General features: G+C 38.4%; 1 protein-coding gene and 1 long non-coding RNA gene across 6 annotated transcripts in view; one reads left to right on the forward strand and one right to left on the reverse strand.

Annotated features, from left to right (window-relative positions):
- Window positions 1-804: 804 nt before the first annotated feature.
- LOC310849005 lies at window positions 805-4,967 on the forward strand. Its single transcript, XR_014566729.1, has 2 exons — window positions 805-4,230; window positions 4,290-4,967. It is a non-coding gene; the product is annotated as an uncharacterized lncRNA (long non-coding RNA).
- The window catches only part of WBP4 (WW domain binding protein 4), a 44,990-nt gene continuing 35,522 nt past the window's right edge, over window positions 2,628-12,095 (reverse strand). For all 5 annotated transcript variants that reach the window (XM_083748668.1, XM_083748666.1, XM_083748665.1 and 2 more), the window contains one exon: window positions 2,628-6,108. In XM_083748668.1, coding sequence (XP_083604794.1) covers window positions 5,901-6,108 — 208 coding nt within the window. In that variant the 3' untranslated portion in view covers window positions 2,628-5,900. The remainder of the gene's footprint in view (window positions 6,109-12,095) is intronic.

Below are 12,095 nucleotides of genomic sequence, written 5' to 3' on the forward strand. Positions count from 1 at the left end.
TCTTAAAAAATGTAGTATAAACACTGACAATTGGGAAACACTGTCCTGTGAGTTGCCCAGAAACCAAATCCACACCGTGATCAACTCCCGCCCAGAAACCAATGTCCCCACTGTGAAAGGGTATGTGGATCCAGAATTGGCCTCCATAGTCACTTATGGACTAACTGTTAAGATCGTGTTTATGGAAGACAATCTTACATGGCTACGAGTGATCGCCAAAGAAGCCCAGAAAGCAAGGGGGCCAAGCTGAAATGACCGGTCTCAAATAGAATGATAAGTAGTACCTCAGCTTCAGTGTACAATAGAAGATTTTGAGCATAAAAACTGGCCCTGTCCATTTGCAACAAATTATTTGGGAGGCAGACAATGTGGACCAGCTAATGGCTATTTTTATCAACACTAAGCAAAGGATCCTGCATGTGTATTCTTTAGAGATTTCTCTCAAAGACCCTGTCAACCCCAACTTTGCAGGTGTTTGCCCTGAGTGATGTTACCATGTTGATAAAAGCTGGCCTAGACATTTCTTAACATAATTAGTGAGCACATGCTAAGAATACCACAAGTATGCTGTTGGAAAACAAATTGTGTGAATGCCATATTTTGATTATTTCTTTTATATTCCAAAAGCCAAAGAGGATAAAAATTGTTTTCACAATGGTGGCATTTTCATATTTATAGTTATTACCACAGGGAAATAAAAAAGTATTTCCAAGTGTCTAATTTTGTTTCTTGTCATGTTGTGTAAATCTTTTAAGTGGCAATTATAGCTGGTAGGCTTTGGTTCAAAGGACATTTTTATTTACAATACGATCACAAACTAATCCAAAATATTTTACAAATGGAAAATTTTAAGAAAAATAAAAGGAATTTTTGAGTCTCATACAACACATGGTAGTTGAAGATTTGAGATACATATATGTTTTATATAGTTTGCTTGCAGTGTGGAGGCTTTAATATGTCATGTGCTGTCATAGTGGAAGAAACAAGGCAGAAGGAAAGGGTGTGTCTTGGTGAACAAGTCACGTTCACTTTTCACAGACTGGCAGGGCTCATTCATTGTTGTTATGAGACCCTTTGAGGTCCATCAACCAGTCAGTTCAGCCATGATGAGAGATGGTGGCTTGGGCATGGAGCCAGTTACCAACTGAAACCCACGAGCCACACATATCAGAATGGCCTGCATATGCAAGTGCAAATATCAAAGATTATGACAGCCTAATTTAGAAAATGCTATTGTTCAACATTGTGATTCAGTAACACATGTCACTTCACTGTGAATTATCCAGCAAGCTAATAGTAGGCCTTGATCTCTCTTCTACCCATCTTGGAGCTGGAAGGAGGTGGTGAAGCTAGGTTCAAATGGCAGTACAGCTCAGATATACATGTGCTTGGCTACCCCTGGGAAAGACTCTCACTCTAGATTAAATTTCCCCTTTACATCTATCATAGAACTGGAGGGTTGGGACCATGAGTGTCATCTAGTCCAGCCCCCCGCAATGCAGGAATCTATTTGCCCAATGCGGGGCTTAAACCCACGACCCTGAGATTAAGATGATTAGTGTGGAAATAAATGAGGATTATGATTTAGCATTAAGGCTGTATAAAACAATAAGATGAATTGTCAAGAAACAGAATGTTCTTGATTTATGTAACAAAGGCAATGAGACAGATTAACAATGTGTTAGCACTTGCAATATACATAACTGCAGGAAGAGAAGGTACCAGACAGAAAATATTTTCTGAGCAGAAGAGCAGAAAAATAGTAGGAGACAGTGGAAGCATTCATTCAGAAAACATTTTTGATCCCCCAGTTAGAACCCAGGAAAATTCAAATTGGAGCATTTTAATTTTTTTCCTGGTTCTAAGAAATCTTTGCTCAAGTCACTCAAAGTCAGCCATGGAAATTTTCTCCTATGGAGATGGAACACTTTGATCCTAGTTCTTTGTTGCCATGGTGTAGGTGAGTGAGAAAATAGGGAAAGTAAGCAAAGATTGCAAGGAGCAGGGGGAGGAAGAAAGAAATCAAGGAGTGGCATAAGCAGATCTGTCCCCATTCCCTTAGAAAGATTTTTCAGCTTTGGGAATCTAACACAGCTAAATTATCCAAGTCCTTGTGAAAGTGTGAGTTTGCTAGGAAGACTTCAACTAGTTTTAAGTTTAGATTAGCATAGGAATTTTAGATGGAATAATTGCAGATAACATTGCCTCACTAGTTCAAAGTTAAAGGTTTAAATTTCTTTGCAAATCAGAATAGAACAAATCTCTCCCCAGTTTTGGGGAAGGTAAGGTTTTGAAACATAGTGCTATAACCAAAGATGTTGCTCAGTTGTTGCTCAGGTTTCCTTCAGCAAGATGGGGAGGGAAGCAATTTATAGGAACCTCCCTCCCACTGCAGCCCCCCCCCCCCCCCGTAGCTGCTGTACTGTCCCTAAACTCCCAAGCAGCTTTTTTTGGGGGGGGGAGGCCTGCAAGGTGAGGGAGAGGCATCGCTTATGATTGGATCCTTCCCATCCCACTGACACAAAGTTACTGCCAGCTGAGTGCTACCGCTGGATACAACCCGTAAGCACCTGCTTTGTGGCACCCATCTGAAAGCAACCATCATTTAAGCAGCATGTCTGACAGACTCTTCTTTGCTTCTCTTTATTGGTAATTCACACCGCTTGCAAATACACCAACAACATACTGCCATTTTAGAAGAGTAATTCACACACAAAAATATTTACACAACAGGAAATAAGAGTGTTTCAGAATAATGCACAGGAAGCGCATTATTTTCCATCCTAGACTTTTGCATGATTACTCATTATTAGTAAACTGAAGAGCCCTAATAATCCAAGAGCTTTTTCCTTTCTTCTGCTTCATATTAATCCTTGGTTCTTGTAAAAACACACACACACACACACACACACACACAAACACACACAGAGCAGGAAATGAATAGCTGACTCTGTAAGCAACCTCTGAGAAAACAGAAAAAGGCAGATAAGTGGCACAAAGAAAAGTCAGAAGAGTGCAATTATTTACTTTGTGACCCTTTACCAGCAACAGTGTGGAACACAAAACTCCTTTCTTCTGCCCCAATTACTTCACCCCACTGCTTCTTTCTGTACCACAGTAATTAGAGCTAGAGGGTTGCACAGTCAATACTGAGAGAGCAAGAAATTCATGTTATACAGAGCTCTAAAATATGCATGGCCTCCCTCGTGTTTCCTATTTAGGGCTAACCATAGCTTGCTATGACATTAGCTGTGACCTTCAAAGCAGAATCAGTTACCCATAGTATCTGATTACAACCACAGTTTGCAGATTTTAAATGTCACAGTAAACTGAGGTTAGCATTAAAAAGGAAATGGAGAGAAAAGCCTCTCAAGAGAGGAAGTCGACAGATGGTTTGAACCTGAGCCTCTGATCACAGCAGGATAGTTCAAAATTGTTCATATATAAAATTAGGTAAGTTACAAGGCAAATTTTAAAAATAGCTTGCTTTCCAACATGTAAACACATCTGAATTTAAGATGTGAAGTTTACCTGGGCTAATCAGAAAAAAGGCAGTTAATGGAACCATTAGTACAAATGGAGTAACACATACAGAACAAATTAACTTGGCATGCCCAAAAATAAATGCTGGTACTTTTATTAGATTTAGTTAGCCTTTTCTCACTTAAAGCAGACAAACATGTTACCATAAGTTTCGATGCTTCATGCTATGGTACAGTGTACTTTTAAAAAATACCATTATTTTGCAGTATTTAGCATATCTCAAGCATGCATTTTAAAACTTGTCTGAAATAAAGCTATTTAGTACCTGAGAAACTAAGGCAGTCCTATGTATAGTTCCTTTGGAATAGCCCTGACTGAATTCAATGGAAATTCTGCCAAAACATCACCATCATTATATTTATTTCTATCTGGCCTTTTTCCTGACAAGACTCAAGATCAGTTACAACTAAAATAGAAACAGCTAAAAACTTTTTTTTAACGGAAATTTAATTTTTTTAAAAAATAAGCATAAGATTGCACTGTAACTCATTATTTTAGACACGGGAGGAAAAAATAAGTTTAAAAGAAGTGCATATACTCCCTTCTTTGGTGAAAACCAGCTTCTACAGGTAACACAGCAAGTAGAAGAGGGGCCCAAAAAGCAAATGTGACTCTTAATTTGGCACCGTAACATGGATTACACCCAATGCTTTTCTGTTCCCTCTTTTCAAGTTTCTCGCAGTTTTGGTCCCCTTCAGCCTTCATTAGTAACTGTATCTATAGTGAAAAAAGAAGACAAAAACCAGCAAGGCAGTGAAGATCGCCTGCAGAGTAGACAATGTCCAGGGAAGTCCCAGGAATAGAATCTGCAAAGCTGTTTGTGCCTCCCCTGATGACAAGCTGTAGAATAATAACCATGCAAAACAAATATACGTTTACTTAATTTGCAAAACTATGCAGGCCAGAGAATTCAGGTTACCTTCGTGTCCCAGGTTCAGGTTTTTGGGCCACAAGTACACGCAGCCCAGGCTACCATTCTGCCACTGCACAGGCCAGAAAGGGAGAGATAATGGTCCCACGGACTCCGCCGCAGCGCAGCAAGAGACCTGCCCTTGTCTATTTATCTCATCCATAAAACATTCCTTTCCCTCATCCAAAGCCTGCCAAAGAAAAACAATGAAATCTAAGGAATATACAAGCGAGCACGAATTACCGACGAAAGAAGAATGGCAGACAAAATTGATGGACTATGCAGAATCACATAAATTAACAGGAAGGATTCGAAACCTGCGGGACCAGAGTTTCTTAGAAGACTGGAGTAAATATATGAACTATTTGAAAAGTAATGGTAATGAACAGATCAGGCTAGTAGGATTGCAAGAAGTTTTGTAAGGAGGACTATTTGAATTATTGCAAGAAAGACTATGAGAAGAATTGTTACTTAATGATAACTAAGAATAATAGAGAAATTAAGAAATGCAGAATAAGTGATAAAGGACGAAACATCATCAGAGGCGTTGACAGAAGTCTAAAATATTGTCTAAAATAAGAAGTTATCTTATATGATTGTTGGAAATGGTATGTTAAAAAAACCAATAAAAATGTAAAAAAAAGATGGAGGAATATACAAGCTACCATCACAAAAGCACAAAAAAGTAGCAAGAAGAAAAGCAGAAATATTTGAAACCAAAAAAAAAAAAAAAAAAAAAAGGGAAAAAAAGGTAATATTGTTGTCCATAACATGGGGCTGAAATATCACATTGAGATCTTACCTAGGCTTTGAATGGTAAATTGTTGTGTATTCTACTACTTTCTGTTAAGGTAAATGAGAGAAAGGTTTGATGCTAATTGCTGCATCACATTTCAAAACTCTCCAGAAATTTAAAAGGTGTAGTTAGATAGTCACTGTTTAACTTTAAAAACCAAAGGGGAGGTGCTCTTCTGTCACCATTCGTCAATACTTAATATTATGACAAACTACCATATAAATTACAATACTATTTTAGAAAGCAACCACCATGAAATTGGATCCCCTCTGTTATTCACTGATGATAACCCACCAAAGGAATACAACATAAGCAATGGAGCAGCTAAACTCCCATTTCACTTAGAAAATGACTCACTATTACCACATACTGATGGTAAGACAAGAAACACAAATTCAGATGATGAGGTATGTAAAAAAATATATTTAGATGACTGCATAAAGGGAAAAAAAACCTTTGTTTAGCAAACAAAATTAGTATCACCTCAAAAATAAGTAGTATAATACAATTTACACCCAATAAACTTGGAAGAATTAAAAGCTTCTAATTTCCAACCATTTCCATCAAAGAAATAGTTTAAAATATTTTGTTTTCTTCCCCCTCTTCTCTCTTCCGCGAAAAAACACACCCCACTGCAGTATAGTTAGTCTGTTAGTGATCATTCAGTCTCTGTCGTATGTTTCTAGATTTTCCATTTTCAAATTTTCGCTTTTTGAAAACTGGTATTCCCTCTGTTGTGTCTCCAAGAGAAGTGACAGTTTTTTCTTTAAATATCACTTTGGCATCCTCTGGGGCTTCCAGAACTGGGGCTAGCAGAGAGTCACTTTCCACGTTGGGAAGCTCCAAGTCTACTTTTTCACTAAGATAAAACAAAACAAAACAAAACAAAAAGAAGCATTAAACAAATGCAAGTTCCACTAATATATCGAACCAAAATCACGTGACATCGGTATGGGAATTCAAACACAAAAGCTGACAACAAAAACCCATCAAGCAAAAACACTGCTCAACCTTGAATCAAATAGGCAACATAAAAGAACAATATAATCAGATTAGTGTTAAGTTAATTGCATATGTAAAATTGACAACGCAAGTTTATGGGAGCAAGGAAGGTTGGGGACAGGTTTGAAGGGACACTCCCCAGGTGTGCCCTTGGGGAGGCAGGCAGCATGGGAGTGCTGGGTGGATGATTATTATTATTATTATTATTATTATTATTATTATTTATATCCCACCCATCTGGCTGGGTTTCCCCACGGACTCTGGGCGGCTCTCAACAGAATATTAAAAACACGATAAAACATCAAACATTAAAAACTTCCCTAAACAACAGACTGATTGCAACATCACCAATTAAACGATGTGTTTAAAATGGATAAGAAAAATGGATTTAGTAAGGAAATTTCAAGGTCTGAAAAGGATTTATTGGAAAACATTATGAAGTTACCTTCCAAAATGTGTAAGTTGTTAGAGTGGCATACTAAGGATGAAGAAGTTAAATCAGTAATGATACAAGGGGCACAATATCTAATTTTCATTTTGGGAAAAGTTAAAATTTACAGCATGCTGTGCGCTGAAGGAGAACTATATGAAAATGATGTGTCAGTGGTATTTAACACCTATAAAATTAGCAAAGATGTATAGAATTGCTTCAAATGTATGTTACAAATATTAGGAGAAGGAAGGCATGTTCTACCACATGTGGTGGACGTGCAAGATAACAAACGCATTCTAGGAAATGATCTATAGTGAGTTGAAAAAAAAATGTTTAAAAGAATGTTTGTGGAAAAAACCAGAGGCTTTTTTATTAGGAATTTTAGGTGCAGAGATACCAAAGTAGCAGAAACGATTATTCATGCATGTGATGACAGCAGCAAGGATACTACTGGCCCAGAGATGGAAAGAAGATAAAGTCCTGACCAGAGACGAATGGCTGATGAAGATGATGCCAAAAACGGCAAAATTGACTGGGAAGATCAGAAACCAGGAAGAGAAGAACTTTAAGGAGTAGGAAAATTTTACACTGTACTTAAGAGAACACTGTAAACAACTAAAAACTTTGGCAGGAATTGAGTGATGCTTGTAATGTACTAAAAATAAAGGTAAAAATGGATTATTTAAGAAAAACAAAAAATAAGTGAAGCAGTTGAAAAAGATTGAAAATGGTAACCATGGAAGGGAGATGGGGAGTCAAAGGATTCAGGGGATCCTAATGATCCTAAATGATGATGTTGATGTTTAATGTTTGAATTTAAATTTGCAATGTAAAACTCAATAAAAAAGATTTTTTTTTAAAAAAACTTCCCTAAACAGGGCTGCCTTCAGATATCTTCTAAAGGAATTGTGCTTGGAAACGTACTGGGAGCCAATGTAGGTCTTTCATGACTGGTTTTTTTTTAAATGTATTTTTATTAAATGTAAAATTATTTTTAAATATATTTTTATTAAAGATTTTCTTGGTTTACAAAAGTATGTGCAATGTCTCTCTCTCTTTCCCCCCCAAGTAACATTTTTTTACAGATCAGTTTCATTTGTTGAGATATTAGGAAGAAAAGGGGGAAAGAGGTGGAGGGGGGAAAGGTGAGTGGGCGTGGAGTGGGGTGCCAATGTTTCTATTTTACTTAATATATGTGGGCTTTTGTGTCAGCATCGCTTGTGCAGGTTCTCTGCTATTCACTTGTGTTCCTTTGGTGGTGAGAGAGGTTGGGGTGGGGTTGACCTAGGGTGTGATTTTCCGGAGGCGGCGCGAACAACAATGGCTGTCTCCTTCCTTCTGTGAAGGGGAAGCTCCGCAGAAATGGGTCCTCCGCTACAGCGAAGCGGAGACCCCCGTTGAAAAACCGCAGGCAGCGGAAGCCTGTGGCTGTGGGACTCAGCGGGTACCATTAGCGCCCCCCGAAATTGTTAAGGGACCCTGTAAGGGGTGCCGGAGCGTGACGGGGTTGGCGCGGTGCTGAGAGTCGATCGCTCTTTCTGTGGGGTGAAGCCGCGAAGCTGTTGTCGGTGAGCGCTGACCTTTTTCCTGGGACTATTCGGCTAAGAAACAACTACCCGTGAGTAGGGGAAGTTTTGAATTGGTGATTAGGTGGAAAAATTTGACTTTAATTTGGCACCGAAGCGGGAGGCGCAATCAGGAAGTCCGTCTCCCGGCTCTGTTTAAAGTTATTAAGCAACGACATTTTAATCTAATGCTTCTGAGACTGTGATATTAAGGATCCAAATCCCAACATTTAAACAGAAGACTCTCCCCCTGACAAATTGAGGGGGGAGAGGGACAATTTTGATCCTTGCCTCTCCACTTATGGATTTACAAAAACGTTTGAACTCCAGGGAATCGGACTGCCAAGTTGCTAGAGCAGTCAGGCTGTTTGAACTGTTATATTGTAACTCGCACTCTTTGGAGACATTGTAACTTAACTAGGACTAACTCTGCAAAAGTAAAAAGTTCAGGAAGGTTTTCCGGTGATTTGCTACTGTGTAAATTTTTAAGGGACACTTTGAAAATTGAGAAAGACTTTACAAACTGCGACATTAAAGATTCCCTCTAGTGGAGTATTGAAACTGTGCAGCCACTGGGGGATTTTTCCATCTCAGGAGCTGGGGATTTTCCATGGGAAGAGCTAACCGTGGGACTGACCTTGACAGAAGTGGGATGAGCAGGACAACAAGATCAACTAAAACCAAAACACAGCAGCCTAGCATAATCTCTCAGCTATGCAGATCATCTGTTCCCAGTCTTCCTGTGGCACAAGGGGAAGATTCAGATCAAACTGGGCTTGAGGGAATGGCCTCAGGAGAGAACTTTACTTCTGTACTAAATAAAATTTATGAAAAATTGGATGACCTAAGCAAACAAGTGACTGAACAGTCAACTAAAATTGATCAAAATACAGCTAGCATTAACAATTTAACCCAGCAAGTGAGTTCAAATGCACGAACTATTGGGAAACTTTTGGAAGAAACTGCGTCGAATCGGAAAATAGCTGAGGAGGCGAGAAAGTAGAGGCTGTGCAACAGGAAATAAAGCCGATGCGTAAACAAGTTGGGGAACATCAGGATTTTCTGTCTATGATAGAATTGAGAAATAAGGAGAATAACCTGAGGATCAGGTCAGTCCCAGAACTTGAAAAAGAGAATTTAAGTGAGTATCGTACACAGGAATTTAAAAAAATTTGGACTTTGGAAGAGGACAAGGACTTTAAGATAGTAAGTGCGTTCAGACTTGGTAAGGGAGGGAGGAAAATCAGGTCGAGAGACTGTTTGATCTCCCTCAGAACGAAGGAAGAGAGAGATAAGATATTGAGCACGCACTTCCAGAAAACTTTAGAGATTCAAGATTCAAGAGTGGAAATTTACAAGGACATCCCCAGGCATTTGCTTGAACTTAGAGCTAATTACGGAGACTTAGTGGCATTATTGAGAAGTAATAAAGTTGTTTTCAGATGGGAATTCCCCCAGGGGGTATCTTTCTCATATAAAGGGAAAAAAGTTAAAATAAGATCGGTTGAAGACAAGGAAAAATTCTTGAGTGACCACGGAGGAGACCTTTAAAAAGAGGTGGAGGAAGAATTGAGAGCCTTAAGATCTGGAGTACTAGGCTCAATACTACCACCTTTGGGATCTGATCAGCCAGGGAAAGTGATACCACCGTCAAAGGAGGAAGAGCTTCTGGGAGCAGTAGGAGGGAAATAGAAGAACAGCATCATGTCTCTGCAACTATTAAGTTGGAATATTTGCGGAACAATTGGACTTAATCTGTTTACAGGAAACACATGTGATTAGGCTTCACAGGAAAATTTTGATTAATAAAAGTTTGGGCCAGGAGTTTATAGCATCGGATAAGGTTAAAAAGAGAGGAGTGGTCATTTACGCAAAAGAAAGCATATCACCTAAATTTATTTTTAAAGACGAACAAGGAAGGATTCTGGCAATTGAAATTCAAATTCAAGGAGAAAAATTTCTGATTTTAGGTATTTATGCACCAAATGAGGGGAAATCAGAGTTTTATAAGAAGTTGCATGAGACGATGCTGGACTATATGGATTATAATAACATCATCATGATGGGAGATATGAATGGAGTGGTATCCACGAATATGGACAAGGCACAGAAACAGACTGTAACAAAAGAGAGCAGACTACCAAAAACTTTTTTTGAATTGACTGACAATATGGATTTAATTGACATATGGAGAACTAAAAACCCCCTGGAAAGAGAACATTCTTTTCTGAAGCCAAATTGACATGGACTAGAATTGACCAGATATGGATAACTAGAGCACTGGCACCTAAGATAAAGAAGGTGGAAATCTGCCCAAGAACTTGCTCCGACCATAATGCTGTAAAGATGGAAATGAAACTAACACTGACTGGCTCCTTCAGATGGAAGATGAATGACACCTTACTGCGAGATCAAGAGATTATCAAGAAGGCCCAAAAGACATTGAGAGACTACTTCAAAACTAATTTGAGAACTACGGTGGAAAAAAGAGTAATCTCGGACGCAAGTAAAGTGGTCATGAGAGGGTTTCTAATCCAACAGAATGCCATAAAAAAGAGGACTCAAAATGAGAAAAAGGATAAAATTTTGGAAAAAAATAAAAGAAGGGGAGAGGAAATTAAGGTCGAAACCCAATTCAAAGGAGATTCTGAGAGAAATTAAACTTTATCAAGTACAATATATGAAACTGACAAATCAAGAAGTAGAATGGAAAATAAAGCAGATGAGGCAAAATACATTTGAATCGGCTAACAAATGTGGGAAGCTGCTAGCTTGGCAGTTGAAAAAAAGACAAAAGTTAAACACTATTACAAACCTCGAGATAGAAGGGAAAAACATCCAGAATCCTGTGGAGATTAGAAGGTGCTTCCAGAGATACTTTAAACAATTATACACACAAGGGCCTCAGAAAGAGACTGATATAGACAAATTTTTGAGATTTAATGGATTACAAAAAATATCTCAGGAAAAAAGGACAATGTTGAATTATGCAATTACAGAACAGGAGACTGAAGGTGCCATTCAGAATATGCAGCTGGGCAAATCTCCAGGGCCAGACGGGTTAACCTCCAAGTATTATAAAGTTTTGAAAGACTACTTAATTCAACCATTAAAGGAGGTTTGTAACGAAATTATGGAAGGGAAGAGGGTGCCGGAGTCGTGGAAAGAAGCTTTTATTATGCTTATACCTAAACTAGAGTCTGAAAAGACACAACTCAAGAACTACCGTCCCATCTCCCTGTTAAATGTGGATTATAAAATTTTTGCTGACATTTTAGCTAACAGACTAAAAAAAGTATTAGTAGAAGAGATTCACAAGGACCAGGCAGGCTTTCTCCCAGGCAGACACTTGTCTGATAATACAAGGAACATCAATATTTTGGAGATGTTACAAGTGAATATTAACACAAAAGCTGTTTTAATTTTTATTGATGCGGAGAAGGCCTTTGACAATATCTCTTGGAATTTTATGAAGAAAAACCTTAAGGGAATGGGGGTGGGACAAGGGTTTGAAAATGGTATAAGTGCAATTTATTCAGAACAAAAAGCTAAACTGATAGTTAATAATGTGGTGACTGAAGAATTTAAGATAGAAAAAGGAACACGACAAGGTTGCCCTATCTCTCCATTGTTATTTATCTCAGTCCTGGAGGTCCTGTTGACTATGATTAGAAGGGACAGTCAGATTAAAGGAATTCAGGTCGGAGCCAAACAATACAAACTGAAAGCTTTTGCAGATGACTTAGTTTTGACATTACAGGAGCCAGAATCTAGTACGAAAAGGGTACTAGAACTGATTCAAGAATTTGGTCATGTGGCAGGTTTTAAATTGAACAAGTCAAAAAC

This window comes from Podarcis gaigeae, assembly GCF_964106915.1.
Source record: "Podarcis gaigeae genome assembly, chromosome: 7".
Lineage (NCBI taxonomy): Eukaryota > Metazoa > Chordata > Lepidosauria > Squamata > Lacertidae > Podarcis > Podarcis gaigeae.